General features: G+C 51.6%; 1 protein-coding gene and 1 long non-coding RNA gene across 2 annotated transcripts in view; both read left to right on the top strand.

The window, feature by feature from the left end:
- The window catches only part of LOC112944329, a 22,310-nt gene extending 9,974 nt beyond the window's left edge, over positions 1-12,336 (top strand). The window contains exon 3 of the long non-coding RNA XR_003248754.1: positions 12,271-12,336. This is a non-coding gene — a long non-coding RNA (uncharacterized LOC112944329). The remainder of the gene's footprint in view (positions 1-12,270) is intronic.
- PSD2 (pleckstrin and Sec7 domain containing 2) overlaps positions 12,336-21,595 on the top strand; it is a 55,119-nt gene continuing 45,859 nt past the window's right edge. The window contains exon 1 of the mRNA XM_026035751.1: positions 12,336-12,916. Coding sequence (XP_025891536.1) covers positions 12,336-12,916 — 581 coding nt within the window. The remainder of the gene's footprint in view (positions 12,917-21,595) is intronic.

The following is a 21,595-nucleotide window of genomic DNA, read 5'->3' as shown; positions in this document are numbered from 1 at the left end:
CACTCAGCCTCTCTTCATACGAGAGATGTTCCATTCCCTTAATCATCCTGGTTGCCCTTCTCTGGACCCTCTCCAGAAGCTCCATGTCCCTCCTACACTGGGGTGCCCAGAACTGAACACAGTACTCCAGGTGCGGCCTCACCAAAATTGTTGTTTTGAAGCCTAAAATGAAGGATAGCTAAGGAGCAGCAGAAAAGCCCTGACAACTACAAAAATAGCCCTCTTAAGAGGCAAATTGCCCCACTGCAGTCTGGTACACAACTTTTGTTTACCCATGTCATTAGAGCTAAAGGAGGATATCGTGCACATAGGGAGCTCTGGAAGAGCCTCTGGATGCTGGAGCAGGTGTAGTTTAATCAGTGCACCGTCCTGGTGCAATTACGTCAATCTAATGGTGCTTTATGCTCTTGTTTCAACTCCCTTGTGGAGAAAAAATAGCCCTGTCTATATAAAGCAACTTCACCTCAGTGTAGGAGCATGCCTGTTGGAGCTATACTTTTTCATCAGAAAAATCACACTCCCATTGGCATGGCTATCCAGCACTTCTATTAAGTGCAGATCAAATCTTTGCTTGCACAGGAGTTACAAAATGGATCCATCAGAGCCACTGCAGTAATAATTTGTGGGCAATATGTTCATTTTTCAAAGCAAATCAACTTCAACATTTCTGCTCGAGACATCTGTGCTTTGGCAAACCAATTTTAGTTGTGTTGTGAAGTTCTGTTCCTGGGTTTGGAGGCTGTCGCTCCCAGGATCCTCACCACAGCAACCGTTCCAAAAAGGAGAAACTTACTCAGAAAATCTCACTGCTTCTTTTTGAAGCACCTGCTTTCTATGAATGAACACACAGCAAGGCAAGCTGGATCTGCTTTGAACTGAAGAAACAGAACTGAGTGTTGGAAGAAAAAGAAGACTTGCAGGTTCCAAGAAAGCAGATCCCTTAGTAGCTTTGCTGTAAATGCACAAACATGTCTAAAGAATGCTGTCTACAGAGCAAGTGTTTGCAGGCTAAATGCGGTCAGCTCTGCTGGGCAGGAGCCTCATTTTCTAAAAGTAGGTGTCTGCAATATAARCATCAGCAGCTGGGCTTCTTGTTCCAGGCTGTGGAGATCTAGCCAATGAACACTGCAGTGTGATTTTCTCATCCTAGTGTAGACATCTAATATAGGTCAGATACATTCTTTCTGCTGTCTCCAACCAGGGCCTGGGGGCTGAGCTCAGCTGGAGATGTCTGCACTTGGGGGTGAGATGAATCCCACCCAAAGTGCTTTAAGTTTATTCAGGCAAATTCTGCTAGAAGTGCCTGGTTGCCACGTGAAAGGTAATAATAATTTACCCTTTGACCTTTCCCACGTCACTGCCCTATTTGTTTCCCTGCTGTGGCAGATTCTCTCCATTTTGCCTCCCCAAAAGTCCCGATAATGCACAGAAGCCTCTTCATGTTAGRTCTTACTTTCTCAGACTGCTCCTTGCAAGTCCTTTGGACAAACAGCTTTAAGCCCAAGTAGTGCTGCTGAGTTCAGTGGAAGTGGCACGTTTCCTGAAGTCCCATTGGTTGTTATCTCATCCTGACTTAGCCTGTGTCCTTTAGTCAGATGAATTCATCTTAGTTGGTAGAGGCAGGAGGAGTGAGGGCATCTCTTCTTCCTTTCCTTCACAGGGAAGAAGAGAGAAAACCCTTACTGATGTGAGCATTACCAAGCTGTTTCCTCACAGAAAGGATTTTGCATCTCACCTTAGGTCCAAAATGGAGACTTGTTTATTCACTTTTAGGTTTAGCTTACTGACATCAGTTGGAGTACACTCTCCTGGCCTTCTCCATCAGTGTCTTCTAAATTTAATGCCTAGGTCTGAAATCTTTCCCGTTGCAGAGACGAAGCTCATAGCTAAGTGCTGGGGCTCTTAGGTCTGCCAACGAGATTGTCAGTGGGAACCAGAGACTGGAAGAGCCAACAGCAAATGCCTTCTCAGCACCCATATGTCAGTACATGCTGCCTAGTCGTGGATGCCTTGGTACAGATGCTGTTGCTTTGGAGGCCGCCTGGAAGTGCAAGTCAGCCAGAGGTGCTTATTCATCCAGGTCAACCTGGTAGCGCTCAGTAGCATCTGAGACTCTTGGACGAGCTGTCTGCATGGAAGCTCCGAGGACGTGGGGAGCAAAGCTGTGTGTGTCTGCGGCCCGGAGAGCACTGGGCAATGCTGGCATGAGGAGAGTGCTCCTGAGGCAGCGGGGCAGCATTTTGGAGGCTGTGCCTGTGCTTCTCTGGGCAAAACAGGCAGTTCCTTTCTGCCGAGGGAACCTATTTTTCTTCCTTACAAGAAGAAGATGAAGATAGTGAAGATCACTCCATTTTCACTGAATATAGTCCAGGATGGCAAAGCAGACGTTTTTAGATACTTGTAGAGGTATGTAGTTACATCCCTGAAGTTACATCTTCTGCAGTGGTCCCCATATCACACCCAGCTCCCAAAGGGCCCCTCACCTCTGCGTATTTCTGTGCATTTGGACTTCCAGTGCTGCTGGATAAGTTGTCCTTTGGGGTGGAATCCATGTTTTCTTCAACACCTGCGATCACCAGTTTCTCGGTAAGCAGCAGCTCTGTGAAGATCTGATATGCGGTGAGTCCTCTGTCAAGAAATGGAGGCTCACGGGTGTGCTCGAGCCTGAAGGGAGGTTTGGCCCCTTCCAAAAGCCTGCGCGGTGCTGTGTGTTTCTCCTGCCCGTGGGCCTGCCTGCTGCCCCTTGCAGTATTGCTCATGTCCTGCAGCCCCGAGCCCACTGCGTGGGGTTAGTGTGGATGGCATGGCAAGAACTTCCTTTTCTGGGGTCTGAGTCAGCCTCCAGCCCTGCTTTGTTGCTTTGGATATTGAGTGAATGTGGGGAGGGTGTAAAAAAGCAAAAGGACAAAAAAAAGGTGATTAGGAAGGCTGTTTCCATTTATAGGTTATGAAAAGCAGTTCCAACTCTTGTGGACTTTTATAGATAGTAACCCTGGCTTTGGGGAAACCTAGTTTTAATGTATTCAATTATAAAATCACCTCAATTACAGTGGTGCTTGGAACTGAGTGAGAAGGCCCATAAACAGCCTGCTTTTATGATGAAACCTGCAGACAAGCACTGCCCACCCCCTTATTCCCAGTTTACAGCCCCCTGAGCTATAAAGCTCTCAAGAGGAGAATGTGAGCACCAAAGAATACATAGGCCGAGCCAGGGATGGAGGCAGTTCTGAGCTGAGAGAAGAAATCCAACCCTTTGGAGTCCAAGGTGGGGAAAGCTGGAAGCRAAACTTGCAGGCTGCTCTCTGGAATGATGCAGGCTGATTAATAGCGCTTCTTTTCTGCTTGCACACACGGTGTGAAGCCCTGGGACTTGCTGCTCCGGCAGGCCAGCCGCGCTCAGCGCTTGGCGCTGCCGGAGCCCTGCGCAGCGTGGAGGGCTGGGTKCCCCGCGCCCTGCCTCGACGTGCGGGCGCCAGGGCTGCCATGCCGGGCACGGGAAGCCCTTGTCCCTGCCCCTTTCCCCCTGCTCCCACCCCACGGAGTAGATGGCAGGAATCCTCATGCACTGGAGGGGTCTGTGAGCRGCGCTGAGGTTTGCTTGGTGCCTCCACAGGCTGCACYGTCCTTGAAACRCCGCAGCAGCCCCCCAGGCTGCCCRTCGCCCCTCTCCAGGAGGCAGCCCTGATGTGTTTGAATGCAGGGCCTGTGCTTTGGCTCACTTTTTTTCTGGTGGGGATTTAAACAACTCCTGCCCCCTCACCCAGACGTCTAGAGATGGTGAATTCCAGCCTCCCGTAGGCTCGCGACTGTGTTTTGGTTCCCCTATGAAGCAGACTATCAAGTCTGCCTAGCCCATGCGCAGGCTGCAGGAAGGCTCAGTGCATAAAATACTGGGCAGCCAAGGTGTCCGTGCGGAGAAAGGAATAGATGAAAAATAACGGGCAAATTGTTTTATTTTTCCCGTTTGAGTTACTGCAAAAGAGTGCAAAGAGGGAAGCCGTTAATAATTTTAAAACCTAGTTTTATTGTTTTCTGTAAGTGGAAAACTGGCATTGTTTCTCCCAGATAAAGTTTTGGGGAGCTGTTTGGATYTGAATGCATGTTAATGCATTCCTCCCCTGTGAAGCAGGGAGGTGAAGGTGGGTTTCTTGMGTTCCAGGCTCAAAGAGCAAGGGTAGGGAATGAGTGAGTCCCSGTTTCCCCCATCTCTGTTCACTTTCTGCTCTATCCTGCTTTTGGATGACACCTTTGAAATAATTAGTGTTTACAGACCCCAGTCCAGCTGTGCTCCTGAGAGATGTTGCAGATTAGCCAGAACTGGGTGTCTTCAAAGGATGGCAGGACAGATCCTGTTGAGGACAGGACAGAATGCATTAATGTGTCAATATATGAATCCTTTGCATTCCCACATCTTGAATTGAATATATACATGTCCACGAGGAGGTAATAGAGCTAGTGGAAATCTAGAGAAGGGCAATCAAAATGCTCAAGGAATGCAGAAGCTGCCTTATCAGAAGCAACTAAAATGTCCGGGTTTGTAATTTGAAAAGGGGAGGCTGAGACGTGGTATTATTGAGGTCTACAGAATCCTATGAAAACAAACCTCCTGCCAAGGGGAGAAGAAMGAGGGTATGAAAATTGCAGAAGGTTTTTATTGTCAGTAACGTTGAAAGGGTAGAGGTCAAAGCAAAGGTAACAGAGAAGAGATTTGTTTCTAAAACAAAGGGCAGTCAGAGCCACAGTCGTGGTCTCTCTGTCTCTCCATGGGTTGGGCTTCCCAAGGAAACGTTGATGTGCCCGTGCACACGTCCTGCATCACGGACCGAGCAACACCTGCGTTCTCACACTCGGCAGTGAGTCAGGTCATCACATCACGCCTGTTCTCATTCCACCAGCCACGTTATGCATCACATCCTCAGCATGTGGATCTTATGGCCTTACAGTGTTTCCTTCCTGATCCACGGAAATGGAGACTCAGAGCATGTGATTGCTCATAGCAGAGGCTGTTACAGTAGGAGCCTTAGCCCACAGAGCTCAAGGAATGACTACTCCAGTAGGAATGAGCAAGGAAGTTTTTCAGCTGCTACAAACCTAACCCAGATGTTTAGAAAACAAAAATTCAGTTACTTAGTGTTTCCATCACTAAGATAAACAGGACAGAATAGTKGCAGGCTGTCTGCAAAGTCAAAGAAGGACAAGGCMCAGCTGCAGCTGTKTGTGTAGCTGTGTGTGATGTAGGTGGCATCTGTGTGTCTACACAACATGATTTGTATTAAAGAAAGGGGCCAAGCAAGAACCGTCTGCCTGTTGCATCTTTTTGAATTATGCTGATGAATTCTTCCTGCCATGGAAGCTGATGCCTAAATTGGTTTTCACTCACACRAAGAAGAGGACATGAAAGGTGTTTTTCAGAAGCCACCATCTGTGGAAACCCGCAGCCACTTTACAGTGGCAAGGAGAGCATTCTTATGGCACCAAAAGCTCTGCAAGTACAGGCATTTTTTGGTGTTCAGCAAATGAGTTGTGAGGAGGACTCCTGCCTTGAGGATGAAAAATAACGTGGAGCCCAAGGAATAGGATCCTGCATAGCTATCTGTGTGTGTGCTGTCTGAGATTGGGTGAGTTCAAAGGACAGAGATCCTGAGATGCTCGCAACCAGATCTGTTTCTGCTCTACTTACATTGCACTGAGTGACTCTTGTCCTGTGCTTTGGGGTTTCTGCAGGTCGAAGGAGCTGTTCCCTCTGCTTGCAGCACCAGTATGTAGAGTGTGTTTTCAAGGGAGGATTGCCCGGAGTTGGATATGACATAGGCAGGCATCTGTTGGGGCTTCCCAAGCTATGAGGAGGCTCTCTGCACTCTGCTAGGAGAAATTTGTTCAGAAGCACAGAGTTAGTCCACCCAAGCTGTAATACAGTTCCCTGAGCTGTGGTCAGGAAGAAATGTCTGTTCTAGGTCTAAGGGACAAAAGTCCTGAAGATATCTGTCACCTGGAAGTAAGGAGCTCTCAGGAGGTACCAGACGTTTCCCGGGATCATGTAGGTGTTTTTGCTTCTCAGTTTCCCTCTGCATCATGACCCCAGCTCCCGTCTCTCCAACTCTGTCTAGCAGCCCACCAACTCTGGAGCCACAAGATCCACCCAGCTGAGTATCCTGCATCTCAGTGGCCAGCAGCAGGTGACCAGGAAGGAGTAAAAAGGACTGCTAGAGGGATCATTGAAAGGGAACCTCATGAAATTGAGCAGAGAGACATGCTGAGTCTTGTGCCTGGGCTGGAATAATCCCAGGCATTGGTATGGGCCGGGGACTGCCTGCCTAGGAGGCTGTTCAGCAGAACATGACCTAGGAGGTCCTTGGACCTGAATTAGCTCTGTGGTTTGGTGACAGCAAAGGCCAGCCATGTACAGGGCTGTATTATCAGAAGTACAGGAACTAAGTTGGGGAAAGACATTCTCCTCTGTTCAGCCCTTGTGAGAACCCAACTGGAGAGTGTGTCTGGTTTTGGAGCTCCCAGTTTTAGAAAGATGTTGACAGACTGAAGTGGGTCATGGAGCTCTATGTGCCTCCAGCTGTCAGCATGGGTCCAGAAGGACACGTGCTGGTGRCCTGACTGGTAGCTCAGAGGTGTTCTCTGCCTTCATGAGAGCCTTCACCTCCAAATGCCACAGAAGATGTTATAGCCAAGCTGCCMCCATTCCCCTGAGCCTGCTCTCAAGCACACTCACAGGAACTAACATGTGTCTGTTAGTCCCAGGACTTTGGCAGAGTCTTTCACYGCTCTTTCCTGACCCACTTACCACTTTGGTCCAGCAGATTAGGGTGTTATTTGGGGTGAGGCCTCCCTCATGAATTCTGCTGAATGACCCAGAAKGGTCTGTCTGTTCTGCCTTGCATCTTCCAAGCTTAGAGGCAGCTCTCCAAGCAGGTGCAAAGCCGTATCACCTTCCTTGCCTGGGGTTCTCTACCGCAGCGTGGCCCAGAGCAGCGAGTCTCAGCCTGGGCAAGCGGACTGTTTGCTCCCCTTTCCCCTCCCGATCATGCCCTTCTCTTTCTGGTCTTGACCCTCAACTTGTCAGACAAGACTTACAGATCTGCCCCCCTTCTCCTCCACTCCTTGCACTGCAGGAGCTGCCCATGAACCTGCCCTTCTCCTTGTGTTGGTGCCATACCTCCTGCTCTCTCTTTGGATCTGTTTGCAATGGCAGGGTGAGGACAGCCCCGACATGGAGAGAACTGCTGCCCTTGTCTATGACAAGCCCAAGGGGAGAGGACCCTGAGCACCAAGGCAAAGCAAGACTGCAGCGCTCCAAAGAGCCCAACTCAGGGTGAGGAAACGTTGGTGCTCAAACAAGCAGCAGGAATTTTTCCAAGCTTTTTTGTATTGCAGCAGCCAAGCAGTTACACAAAGCCAAAATGGGAGCCTTTCCAGTTCCCAACACAGGGAAGAAAATTAAAAATAAACCATTTCCCACCAGCCATTCAGCTTCAATAAAAGCTGGGAGCCTTCCAGAGCCAGTCCCTGAAAGAGCTGCTGTGTGGTTTCCAACCCCTCACACAATCTGGACAAACTTTGCTTCATTTCTGCCCAGCCTTTTCGAGGCCGGGACTTTCCTGCCGTGGATGCCAGCCCGGCTTCACCGCCGCAACTGCAGATCCAACCGTGGCCTTTAAGTAGGCCAGAGCGACCTCGAATGACCATGAGGGAACGCCTCAAAACCCGGGGCGGGCCGTGGCCTCCTCCTCGCCCTGCGCAGCGCCCCGTTGGCGCCCCAGCGGCTCGCACGGGGTGGGCGCTGCGTGAGTGGCCTGCGCTCCCGTGGGTGCTCTGGTAGGTGGCCCTCCCCAGGTCTGCCTTTGTCCCCGCTGCGCACGTGCTGTACAGACACCCGGCAGCGTCCCTCGTGCTTGCAGGYGTGTGGCACCCGTGGGCTGATGCTGTCAGGACTCAGGTAAACTCGACGTGTGGTTCATGTGGCTGCAGGCGGCTTACTTGGATCGCMCCTGCCGGGGAGCGTAGCACGACGGGCTGCAGCGGGTGGAAGCCCGGTCCGTTTTGCCTCTCCTGTCTTGCAGTGGAAGCACCAGATCCTAGCASTGCAGAGGAGGCAGGAATAAGCTCCGGGTTAAAAATAGGTTCCTCTGCTGCCCTTGGCTTTGATGTGTTTTGAACCACAATCCTACAGTGGTAGGAGCCTCTTTCGCTGTGCAAATCCATGTAGCCCTGGCTTATGGGAACTCTGCAGAGCTTGTCTGTGCCTGCAGGATAGATGGGTGCATCCTTATTCCCTCTGTCTGGTAGAGTTTGAGTCTTACTCATTGCTGGGCCCATACAAAGTACAGATAAATTTACTGAGAAGGGTGCCTCCACATTAACACGCCGTTTATTGAAGTAAGTAATGTTGTCGTTAACATCTTTAATACAATAAATAAATATTAAAGAGGTTATGATAGTAAAATGTAATGCAGAATCATGAGGCAGCCTTTGCTCTGAGATGCTTTTCTCTGCAGAAGGACTCAGACACCAGTCAAGGAACTGCAGCTGAGCGAGTGTGTCTCTGCAGAGCTGCAGTAGCCTTCGGCATGAGCAGCCCTGCCGAGGGTGTACACAAGGTCACTGGCTTCCATTGGCAGCCCCTTTGCGTGCTAAACTACACTGTTTACTGGAGGCTGGAAACCATGGACATGTCTGTGGGATGCTCATGTACTGGTACACATGGAATACCCATGTACTGATGTCAGGGCCTAGGAAAGAAACAGTTAAGGGTTGCCTGAGTCTGCAGGAAGGACAGGTATGGCAGTGATGTGAAAATCCATTGTTGGAAACTCAGATCACTCTCTAGCCCTYATCTGCAGCCTTCAGCCAATGTGGTTTGCAGAGCAGAACCAAGAAGAAACAAGCACGGACATGGGGAACATCAGTTTGCAATAGAAACCGTGGACCAGCCCTTCTTCCTGTCTGGYTTTGGGGTGATGGAAAGGAGCTGTTGGAGTTCCAGCCCCACAAGATGCTGTGGTGTGTGCTCATCCAATGGCCTGGTTGAAGATATGACTAGTTTGGGTCAGAGGTAGCAAGCACGGTAGTGGTGACCTTCAGCTAGACCAGAGACAGACGTGGGCAGTCATACTGATAGCAATAGGTACTTCCACCTGGATTTACACCCCRTCCAGCCTCTCTGCTCTCCTTGCTCCTTCTCCACATCCACGTTGTGGCACCTCAGGACTATCCCTCTTCCCTTTGTCCGTGCACCCAACCCAGCCAGGGGAGGCTCAGATTAGACAGGTGAGTCTTGCAACATGTAAGCAGCTCACTGGGTCATAGAGCAGGAGAGATGCTGTGAAGCTCTCGCGGGACGTCCAGGCCTGGCTGTGGGAAGCTGATTGCCCGACCTTCTGCCCATGTTGCCGTGGGCAGCCGGGAGCTGAGCCAGGGGCTGGGACCCTGCAGCCGTTCGTCTGGGAGGCCTCGGTCACCCCTAACCTGAGCGTGTTTCAAATGGCCATTGCTGCAAGCACAGATCTAGCGGTTAGTGACTTGCTGGGTAATTTGCCGTGGGTCGATGTGCTCATGGGTGCCAGTAGGCTTCAGCTGCCCATGACACCTTCCATCTTTGTATGTGCAATGGAAATGGACACATCTCAAAGGGAGTCGGTGGCTGCAAGAGACCCCTGCTTCTGGCTCTGCTAAAACCAGTGCAACGGAGGCTGAGGGCTCCTGGTCTTACTGGCTCGGTGACAGTCCGTTCATGCATTCTCCCTGGGCTGCCTTGGGATCTCTTCTCAGGCGGAAATCCAGGCCAAGGAAAAACATGCCTAAGGGATTAGCAGCAGCAAACCGACTCCTCAGTGCCTCTTCCAAGCCGTGAATGTTCCAGTTAGACTCCACAGACACTAAAACATTTTAAGCRTAATGTGGTACGTTATGCTCCATCATAACAATAGTGTTTTATTGATACTAATATTAATAAGCAGATTACATTTAGGAGGGAGGGGGAATGTTCACAGTTATTAAAGTTTGCTAACATTTCTCATTGCGCAGCCCCATCTCCCAGCTGCGTTTAGCTTCCTGGTTTTTGGTTGCAGATTGCTGTGTTAAGCGTTAACTGTTTGACCAGAACTTAGCTTGGATGGTGTCTGGTTCCTACTGAAGTTTTGGGATGAGTTGCTGGGCGGAGGGGAATGTCAAGCTAAACAATTTGGCTGATTTAAAAAAATTAGATTTGGAAAAAAAATACACACAGAAAAGCAAGCCTACGTTATTCAGCTTACATTAAGCCATGGCCAATCACGGTGTGCTGGAGAAGTTTCTCCAAAGACTGGGACTTTGGCACTGTGTTGCAAGTCTGAATTACGCCCCTGCCATGGGAAAGTGATTAAATTTGGCCATATTAGGTTTTTAGCATAAGCCAAGATTGCAGTGTGGTCATGTTCAGGAAAGTCTTGTTAATTTTGCAGGAAAATTCCTTGATGATATTGCATTGGCTTGAGTCTGCGCTTGGTGCACAGGAAAGCCAAGTGCTTGGGTCTGGTTTTCTGTCCTGGATGCAGTGGATCGGATGTATGTAGGCCTTTCCTTTGAGAATAACAGAGGAACAGACCATCAGTACTATCTTCCAAGCAGCAGCCACAGGATGGTTCTGGAAAAGAGCTTGAGATGAATGAGCACCAGGGTGACGGAAGCTCGGTGGGGTTCTGTTCTCTGACCGTTTCTCGCTTTCTCTGGTCCCTTGCTGCAGGCAGGTTGGTTGTGCGTCTCTGGGAGGAGCCAGGCTGCTCGCAGCGATGCTGCATTGACTGTGCTGTGGGGGATGCTTGCTGATACACGTGGAGAASAGGTAAAACTGCCTGTGTTGTCTCAAAGAGGGGTCTGCCCCGGCTCTTGTCTGTGCCATGTACAACCTTGAGTGTTTTCCTGCAGGACTGTCCTGTGCAGAGCTCGGACCTTGCAAGCCCAGTGCATCTCCCAGCTGTRGGGCACAGGACACAGCGAGGGGGACAGATCCTGGGCTCAGGTTGGGCTTTGCTTGTTCTGTGGTTGTGGGGTAAAGTCAGCTCTGGAACTGGGCTTCCCACCTGGATAAGTCCTGATCAGCCAGCATCTCAGCCTGAATCTGCATGGATCTGTCCATAACCAGGTCACAGAGAGGTAGATGGGTTCAAATCCCACCTCTCCCTTGCCCCTTGCCCAGCTGCCGAAAAACTGGAGGCAGTGGGATAGACCGCTGGCATGTTCCTGTCTCCACAGGGCAAGGAGGTGTGAGGGTGGCAGCAACTGATGCCCAGCACCTTGTGTTACCAAGAACCAGTGCTGAATGAGCAGGGAATGATTTTACTGCTAATGAGAGCTGGGGCTCAGCAAGCCAGAGCGCCCGCTTGCAAACACTTGGGCACCTCCACAGCCCCTCGGAGGTGACATGTCCCCAATTTACAGAGACATTTAAATGGGTCTGCTTGAGACATGAGGTAGGAACAAAATCCAGGTTTGCCCTAACTGACTAGCCATGCTCGCTGCTCAAAGACATCCACTGTCTTTTAAGACAGTCATCTGTTACCATGCCCCAGTGCTTCCACAGGTCATTTCTGATGGTGCTRTGGTTGCCTGATTTTAGTCGCAGGGATTACAGTGGAGAAAAGCTTGCATGGCACTACAGGGCCACAGCCCATGACTGAGGATGGTGCTTGCAAGGTTGTCAGCATTTGCATCAATGACCATGCTCAAAAGCAAGGTGTCTCTTTTCATCAAAAAGCTGTATGTCTCGTGTGTCTGGTGCAATACAGTGTCCTTCCRTTGTCCTACCAAGAGAGCCTCTCATGGGATATTCAGAAAGGACACATTTTCCAGAGTCTTAACCATCAACTAATGACACGCTTCGGGAGTATTTTTGTGTTAAGAAAAAATGTTACCCTGGCAGGGAGGAAGCTGTTACAGCAGGAAGATTCAAACAGGTTGGCACATCATAGGCACTTAGAAGTGTTAAAAAATATCTTGTTCCTTTTCCCCACTCCGGCAAACAGGTCCCTGTGCAGGGAGGTGCAGTTTTTGACGGCAGGTCACCCGCCTCTTTCCCTGCTTCTGTGGTGGGGATGGAGCGAGGGGCGCGTTTTCCTACCCACTCTGCCAATTACTTGCTGCTCCCAGTACCAAGTTGTGCTGGCCTGAGGCATGGTGGCCTTTTTCTGCTTTAAGCTGTTGCCTTTTTGAGCTGCTATCAACAAATGCCTTTCTGACAACCCTTGCAGATGCTCGTGTCTCTCTGTTTCTTTCCTGTTGCAGATAATACCAAGCCTGAATTAACCAAGGGGAAAGAAACCCCTGAGCGCTGTGAGAAGAAGCAGAATATGACTGAGAACATTCACTTTCCATTAACTTCTGCAGACCATAATGAGTTGCATTCCTCGGGCTCCGAGGTCGCTGTGTTAGCCGGTAACAATGGAAGCGAGCAGCTCAGCGAGCCCTCGGAGCCTGCCAGCCCGAGAGGCGGCCCCTTGCGCAGCGCCGAGCCTGCCCAGAGACAGCAGCAGGACGGCGAGACGCCCAGTGACGGCGCGCGCCGAGGGGCTGAACATCTGGCCGTGGCGCCGGGCACGCGGAGGGCGCAGGGGCAGGAGGAGCGCGCGCCGGGGCAGCGCGGCGGAGAGGACGGGCCGGCGCCGGGCAGCCCCGTGGCGCAGGACCAAGTGCAGGACCAAGCGTGGGACGAAGCGTGGGACGAAGCGCAGGACCAAGCGCGGGACGAAGCGCGGGACGAAGCACAGGACCAAGCGTGGCCGCGGCACAGCAGCCTGCCCGGCCTGGCCGTGCAGCGCAGGGGCTCCGTCCCGCAGGAGAGCGGCGGCGAGGCCCTCGGCGAGCGGCGCGGGAGCACCGTCCTGGGCTCCTCGCAAGCACCGGGCGCTGAGGACGCAGAGCTGCAGCTTGGGTGAGTGAGAAGCCACTGTAACGTTAGTGCGGGCTGGTTTCTCTGTGCTGCTTCTCAGACCTTCCTGGATCTCCATATGTAAGTCATCAGCTTACAAAGTTACAGCTGCTCTCATGACTGATTCTCTTTTTTATTTTTATTCTTTTCTTTGTGGGCTTCTTGCTCTGCTTCACTCTATTATGAAAGCAGAAAAGTTGCGGTTAGAGTCAGCGTTTGCCCACAGACACACCAGAGCAAAGGAAAAGGATTTAGGGATCTCAAGAGTGCCGGGTACGGGGCACGTTGTCTTTGGGGTATCCACTTGCAGGCTGGTGATGCCGCTGTGTTACCTAAGGCAACGTTAGCCCACATGGGTTAGGCATTAGAGCAGGGCAAGCATGACCACATGGAGCCCACGGTAAGCCAGACTTGTCCAGGAGCGTGGTGCACCCCCAGGAGTGCTGGCAACATAACCCTGGCAGTGTTTGGAGTAACCAGACTAGAGCTGAAACAGCATCTTCTTACTAAAAGGTGAGGTGTCAGGATTTGCTTCCTGCTCCCCATGTGGCAGCAGTGTCGGTGCCCGGGCAGCATAGTGAGAGCTTTTTTGCTGTGGTTCTCACGGGGAGGGGGCTGTGAGCTGCTCCGCCGGGGCGCCTGGGGCCTGGGAGGCGCGGAGCAGCGCAGTGGGGAGCTGTGCCCGCCTGCCCCTGCTCGGTGCCTCGGCCCACGCCGCCCTACTCTTGCTCGCGCACGCAGGAGAGTCGCTTGGGGAAACATTCCTGATGCGAGTGCTGCTGCACCAGCGCTTCAGCTGCTCCTCTGCCCTTGCTGCCTGCGTCAGGCTTGCTGTAGCAGAGCTTGTGCTGCCCTTCCTTCTCCCAGAACCACAGCTGGCAATGCAGGAGTGACAGCTGAAAACACCAGTTTCACCCTGCCCTGGAACCCTGGGGCCAAAGCAGCGTACACTGCCCGCCTGCCTGCCCCCTTAGAGAGACAGCCTTAGTGGGAACGGGTGTGGGCTTCACGGGTGCCTTCCACATTGTGTGCCAGTGCAACGGGGCGAGCTGGGGGATTGACGGAAGTCCGCGAGCCGCTGGGATGAGCTGAGGTCCTGTCCTTTGCTGCCCAGCAGTGGCCCGGGGAGCCTGGGGCACTGYGTGGTAGCCAGCCCAGGCCTGGTAGCCACTGTGAGCTTTGCAGCGTGGTCTGTAAGCACCTGCCACCGCAGAGCAGAGAAAGGAGCCAGGAGAGCAGCAGAGGCTGCAGAGAGGCAGCAGCGTGGCCTTCCTAAGGAAAAAGGGGATGAAAGGGACCTTGTGGCCCAGAGGTGCCTGTAAAGCACCTCCCAGTTTTCCTCGGTGCAGGCTGCAGGCTGAGTTTGTTAGGAGCAGTGTCTGGAGCATAGTGAGGAACTGCAGAAGCGCTGGGAGGTCGCACAGCACGTGGGCTGGCTGCAGGGTGTGCCCGATTCCTGGCGTCTGTAGTCCCTGTGCAAAGGTGATGATTTGATTTTCCGAGGTCTCCCACCAAGAAACAGCAGCCCCGTTTCAATAAGTGTGATTAAAGGGGGATGCGGGTTGGGCTGCCGTGTCTGTGGACATGCAGCGGGCTAGGTGTGCCCAGCCCCAGGCAGGCCCTCGCGGCCCTCCAAGTGCTGAGTGGGGGCTTGGGTGTCTGCAAGCCGCTCAGGTTGCCTGGGCATCATGTTTGCTTGGTATGTGGCTCCCTGCCAAAGACGCCGGGTTGGAGACGGGGCTAGGACTGGTCAGTGAGCGCTGGTACAATCCCTGGGAGTGCAATTATTTTAAGGTACTGGGGCGTGAATTGGGAGAAGTGGCAGGCTGAGCGTTTGGACACGATGCAACCTGACTGGGCTCTGCATGCAAAGGCCATGATTTTGTGYTCTGTGCATATTCTCTTAGATAGCAAGTCTTCTGGGAAGCTGAGTGCAGAGGGGATAAGTCACACAACATATTTAAAGGCGAAAGTGCAATTGGAAAACTTCAAGGACGCAGTTGCATCCTGGAAAAATATTTATGCTCTGGGAATCAAGGTAGCTCCCTCTATTCGAGCTCCATAGTTTTTTTACCAGCCATGAGTAGGTTAAGAGGCAGAAAGAAGTGGCCAAATACAGTGTTGCAGGAAGGATGTCTCACACCAGAGACGCCGGGATCTGTCTGTTTGAACTGGGCACATCAGAGTGTCTGGGATGTGCTGGATCTTCTTTCCTGGCTGCAGCTGACTGCCCAGTGGCTCTCCCAGGTGAAGGAGCTTTCAAGAAGCCAGCAAACAGATCAAGGCACAGGAAAGTCACTGTTATCCTGCACCATCTCTTGAATTTCCCCAATTGTTTTTTTTWAAATTTAATTTTCCCTTATGATTGTGACTATTTCTATGCATATGCAAGCATGTTGCATATATGCTTGTAAGCTCACTTTGTCCCTGAAGCTTAAAGCACTTTACAAGAAGGGGTTGAGTCTTGCTCTTCGTCATGGACCAAGAAGGAATCAAAGGGTGAAAAGTCCTGCAAGTCATTGACTCTACATGAGAGCTGGAGAAAGGAATCTGGTGCAGGGATTTCACTCCTGATGTATGTTAGCAAATCTTGGTAGGAAATCTTTATTTAAAAAGCAAGGAAATAAACCCGGAGCTTTAATACTTGCACTGCAGTTTATATTCCCTGAATCCCTTTGACTTCCTTCCTGATTTATCCCATGGCACCCCATTGATATCTGAATATGCCATTTGGCAAAGCCCGACTTTCCCCTCTCTCTGGCTACTTGAACTGTTTTACCTTTTGAGAGTCCCCAGCATTGGCTTTGCTGATCTCAGGGAGGTCCCAGCTCTGCAGCCAGATTGAGACCTTCAGCAGTGCAACATGGGCTCCAAAGAGCATGCAAAAAGCCCCCACATTTGGCTTGTAGATGCACTTAGTACCTGCCKCTTTGAAACTACTGCCTTTACTCACACATTTCCTCCCACAAAGCTGTCGAGCCATTGAGCATTTCAAATTCCACTAAACAAAGTTTCAACAAAACTTTGCTGAGAGCTTTCAGTAGTTAGACAAGAGAATACTAATTTCTGTTGTGCCCTTTCCAGGCAGGCCTGCCTGCTCCATCATCACAGCAGACTAAGTTCTGCTTTCTTGTGGCTAATTAACCAGTGGGAAGTGAAATGTAAGCAACTCAGTGCATAAAAATGCAGTATGGTTCAGTTGCAATAATAACCAAATGCATTGCTCGGCAGGCCTTGCCATAAGCAATAAAACAGCATTTCAGAGATGACTGGGGAAAGCAGCACAGGCAGTTTGATACATGACTTCAGTATACACAGAGAGGCCGGTGTTTACAATACAAATAAATACATGCCTCCTTATTTAAGTAAAGCAGTTGCCTTCCCTGCTATTTGGTATTGGAGCAGCTAACGCTTCTCGATAGGCAGGGCTTATTCTGCGTTGGGTTTATTCTCCTGAGCTGAGGGTTCATGGTGGCCCCAGGTGAGCCACGCTCGGCGTGGCCTGGGCCAGTGTGGCCCTGCGCTGGAGCAGAGCTGCCTCCCCGGGAGGCTCTTCTGGGAGCGCACGGGGACAGACACCGGTGGCACCCATGGGAGCCGGCGGGCTGCAGGCAGCCTCAGAGACCCCCACTGACCCGTCCRTCACGGCGGCCCTGTCCTCAGGTCCTGTGTAGCCTTAGCTGGGGTGTCCTTGGGACACGGCCTTTCCCTCTTTGCGRCCCACTGTGTCGGCATCAGTTCAGAGGACGAGCAGAACTGGAACGCTCAAGCTCCATGGTGTAACTAGGTTAATGGGAATGACAGTGTTTGGTGCCGTGGCTGAGTGAGTGGGAGCTCTGACTCTGCAGCACGTCAATGTGGGACCCACTAAGCAGCAGCCCGGGGGTGTTGGGCTTGGTGTCTCCTGCCGAGCAGTCGGGAGGGCAGTGGAGAGGGCTCTGGTGAGGAGGCTGCAGGGCAGAGCTGCCCTGCGGCACGCGCTGAGGGCCACCCCGCAGGGATGGGCCGCGCAGGGCACTCTGCACGCAGCCCGTGCAGCCGGCGGGGAGCAGGAGTGGGGCCAGCAGCCAAGGGGGAGGCCTGGGGGGTTTCCCACAGACCCCTGGCGTTTTTATCAGCGCGGCGAGAGCACAGAGCCTCTGTCATGGGGCGGGCGCACAAGGTCGGTGGTCGTGGGGCTGTTGCTAGAAGTGGCGATGGGACAAGCCGCCAAGGCAAGTCTTGTCATTCCCACCACTGGGTGCAATTAAGGATGTAAAATCCTTCCTGCCACAGGAGTGTGGAATTTTTCAAGTTCCTGCTGCCTTGTGGAAGGGGCAGACACACGGCATCATTGCCAGGCACTTGCACTTCACCGTGCAGGGATAGGTGCTTATTTAAGAAGAAGCAGTCCAGGAGGTGAGGATCCTTTAGGCAGCAAGTGGTTGGTTAGTGGAGCTGTTGCTGTCTATGCTCTTTCTGTTCACCTGGCGCACACGGCTGGCTCCGTCCTCGCTCTGACCGTCGGCTGGCTCTGTCCCCCGTTGTCCTGCTCAGGCTCCCCTGTAGCTGTGGTCCACAGCTCGCCAGCTGCACTGCACCACTGCRGCTGCAGCACAGCTTGACCTGCCTGGATGCATCGGCCTGGCTCCTGAGGCTTGACACGCTGAGAAATAAGTCACTTGAGAACACTGATCCATCCTCCCCTCTTGACTCTCCCTCGCGCTGGCCCTTGTAAACTGGAAACTGTGGCTTTGTTCAAATGCACTTTTGTTGCGCAGATGAAGCAAGTGAGGAACCTGGTTGCTGGTGTGTGCCTGTGCCCCRCTGCCACAGGCAGGGTTATGGCATCTCTGTGTTTGCAGTCTTCCCTCCTTACACTGGTTTGTCTTATTGTCCGCTATGCACCATATGCACCATATGCACCATGTCAGACCACAACTGTCTTTGGTTACACTTTGAATCTCAAGGTCCAGACKCACTTGTGTCAGCACTAGCACTATACCAGGTGACACCTCTCCTRGCTATCAGCGTCGTTTCTTAGGCCTTCTTAGAAGACGCCAGCCATGCCTTGGAACAATAGAGTAACCTTCTGCATTGGGATGTTTCTCATAGCAAGTCCTCCGCAGGCCTCAACAAGGCTAGTTGAATGTCAGTTTGTGAAAACAGAACTAGTGTGTTTAGAAAAACAAATGTTTGGGTTTATCTAAGCTCCTTACTAAAGAAAAGTGAGCTACAGACAACAATAGTTCTGTTGCAAGAAGGGGCATAGAAATTTTCTTCTTGCTTTTGGCAATAAGGTCGTAGGCAGGTGGTTTTGATGTTGCCAGCAAAGCTGAGCATATCATCTGAAAGAGAAGCTTGTGGCTTTCACCACTCAGGGCCTGGCTTTTATGAATGAAGGCACGTTAGGGAGTCTGGAGCGATGTACCTGCATGCAGACCGTGCATGAGCAGCAGGGCTTCCTTTGGGATGCACAGTGATGCTTTGCCAAGATTCACTTGTATGGTCATGAATCAAACCCTGATAGTTCACAGCAGGTTCTGACATCTTCCTCCACTGGCCTCTTAGGAAAAGGATCTTTTCTGTCTAGCAGAAGTGGCACTTGTTTCTCCCAACTGCGGTGTTCAGAGCTGAGGTATGTTTTCCCAGCACAGATGGGCCCACCTGAGCAGTGCATTTACTATGCCAGGAGAACTGGTGATACTCTGAATTTTTTTGAGTCCCAAAGCAAGAAAAAATAATTGAGTGATTAAACATTTTTGTGCATTAGCTGTCAGAAAGCTTTTTCCATTTCTTGCCTTTTTGTCTTTTGATATTATTTCAGCTTTTCCTATTTATTATTGCTTGCTGGACAGAGAATGATTTTTGCAGCATGCTTGACTTTGCAGCATACCTTGACTTCAGCAAGGCTTTTGACACCATCTCCCATAATATCCTCATACAGAAGCTCTGGGAGAGTGGACTAGACGAGTGCACGGTGCGGTGGATCGAGGGCTGGCTGGATGGCASWGCTCAGAGGSTGGTGATAAATGGGGCCAAGTCCAGCTGGAGGCCTGTGGCCAGGGGTGTCCCCCAGGGGTCAGTACTGGGCCTGGTGCTGTTCAACTTGTTCATCAATGACCTGGACGAGGGCACGGAATGCACCCTGAGCAAGTTTGTGGATGACACCAAGCTGGGTGGAGTGGCCGACACTCCGGAGGGCTGTGCTGCCATCCAGAGGGACCTGGACAGGCTGGAGAGCTGGGCAGAGAGGAACCTCATAAGGTTCAATAAGGACAAGTGCAGGGTCCTGCACCTGGGGAGGAATAACCCGCGGCACCAGGACAGATTAGGGGTTGACCTGCTGGAGAGCACCTCCACGGAGAGGGACCTGGGAGTCCTGGTTGACACTAAGTTAACCATGAGGCAGCAGTGTGYCCTCGTGGCCAAGAAGGCCAATGGGATCCTGGCCTGCATCAGGAGGAGTGTTGCCAGCAGGTCAAGGGAGGTGATTCTGCCCCTCTACTCAGCTCTGGTGAGGCCAAACCTGGAGCACAGGGTGCAGTTCTGTGTGCAGTGTAAGAGGGATGTRGAGCTTCTCGAGAGGGTCCAGAGAAGAGCCACTAAGATGATTAAGGGACTGGAACATCTCTTGTACGAGGAGAGACTGAGTGAGCTGGGCCTGTTTAGTGTGGAGAAGAGAAGGCTSAGAGGGGATATGATTAACATGTATAAGTTCAGGAAGGGAGAATGCAGGGAGGAAGGGGACAAGCTCTTTTCATTGGTGGCCAGCGATAGGACGAGGGGTAATGGCCATAAGCTGGAGCACAGGAAGTTCCRTCTCCAGGTGAGGAGGAACTTCTTTACTGTKAGGGTGMCAGAGCAGTGGAACAGGCTGCCCAGGGAGGTTGTGGAGTCTCCTTCTCCGGAGGTCTTCAAAACCCGCCTGGATGCCRCCCTGTGCCACATGCTGTAGGTGTGCCTGCTTGAGCAGGAAGGTTGGACTAGATGATCTCTAGAGGTCCCTTCCAACCTTGAATATTCTGTGATTCTATGATACTGAAGGACTTCTTTAATTTCAAAGATATCAAAACTGTTCTGGCCTTTCTTCCCAAAATGGTTGAATGAATTCATGAAGTGGAGCCCAACCTATTGCACTACACAGTTTTTTTGTGGATGAAGCAGCAGGTTTTTCAAAAAGACTAATTCCTCAGTACTGCAGTCCCTTGCAATAGTGTATGCCTTTGACCACTGAATATTCACATCCTGTAAACTACTCACTTCATGAGGAAGCTGCTCTCACTTTTGAGGAGGTGAATGTCACCACTCCTGTGGTTTTTCTGATGGTTTTTCCACCTGCAAACACCAGGTAAATGCACCTCCCTGTGGTGGCTGAGCCAGCGAGAACCTCTCACCCACCATCTTCCACAGGAGAGAACACCAGGCAAAGCCTCTGGCCCTGCAAGTTGGCTATGCCAGCAGCAATAAAATGCCAGCAGCAATAAAATGCCAGCAGCAATAAAATGCCAGCATGCAGTCTCTGAAATGTTTGATGCAATCTGCAGAGTCCGTTGAATTTCACTGTTTGTTTTTGCCTGTGCTAGGCCAGGTGTTGGTAAGCTCGCTATTGTAACAGCCTCCTGCCTGTCTTGTCCTGGGATTTTGTCTTTTTTTTTTTCCTTTTTTGAAACTTGTGAAGATTGCTTATTCTTTGATCAGTTCTGTGCTTTTCATCAGTGATCATGAAGGGCTAATGGTTTGATCTCTTGTGTCTTTATAAACCTGTGTGGTAGGAGCAGAAAAAACATCCTAGGGAGCTGGGAATTTATCTTGCAGCCTCCCTGCACAGTGCTACCAGACAAAGGCTGACCAGGTTTTAGGGTTTTTGAGGAGTTCTAGGTTTGAAAAGCAGAAGTATCTCCCTCCCCCTTGAACAAACCCCATCTCTCATGCACAGACAGACCTGGACATTCCCAACGGTAGTTGCAACCTGACGTGGCGCTGGACACCCTGTTTTCTGTCCCCTCGGCCTGTGTGCCTGGGAACTCGCACATTTCCACMCTGTTCCCTCTCCCCCACTCCATGGGAGCTGGTCTCACAGCTCCCCTYGGACCCTGGGCTTGTGGCTGTTCTGTGCTGCTCAGGACCTCTCTAGGCAGGGCTCTGCTTCCTGCCACACATCAGAAGTGCTGTGCATGTAGCAGCACCTCAGGTATAAGAAGGAGTGTCAGGGCACATCAGGGCCAAAGCTGTGGTGGAGAACAGCAGAGCAGAGAACAAGTAACATGATATGTGGGAGCTTTGTCACCGAATTTCTGATATGGTTTGGCACTGTGAGAATTGCCCGTCACTGTTGCCAGCAAAGCATCTCACCAAGGTAACAGCAGGGAAAAATGACTTCATCTCAGCTAAAGCTGAACTCAAGCTTTCTGCTAGCAGGAACAGCACTGAGAGCAGAGCTGTTGTGCTGAACCAGGACAGAACTGGAAGGGACTCGGCATCAACGGAGAAGTTGAGAACAGAGCAGGGGTGTCACGAGGGCGCCGGGAGCTCACTGAGCAGTRCTGCTGCATACCCATGGCACGCAGAAACACCCGCTCGCTCGAGATGCCTGTGTAGGGCTACAGAGACACGAGTGGGAGGGTGTCTCTTGCCTCCCAGTCARGAGGTTAGTACAGATGACCAGTCCGGGAGCCGAGAGCAGCCAGACAGGACCAGGGC

Source organism: Nothoprocta perdicaria, unplaced genomic scaffold (assembly GCF_003342845.1).
Source record: "Nothoprocta perdicaria isolate Ctin4 unplaced genomic scaffold, notPer1 scaffold_166, whole genome shotgun sequence".
In the NCBI taxonomy this organism is placed as follows: domain Eukaryota; kingdom Metazoa; phylum Chordata; class Aves; order Tinamiformes; family Tinamidae; genus Nothoprocta; species Nothoprocta perdicaria.
The sequence above is the reverse complement of the archived record's forward strand: the minus strand, read 5'-3'. Positions and strand labels throughout refer to the sequence as shown.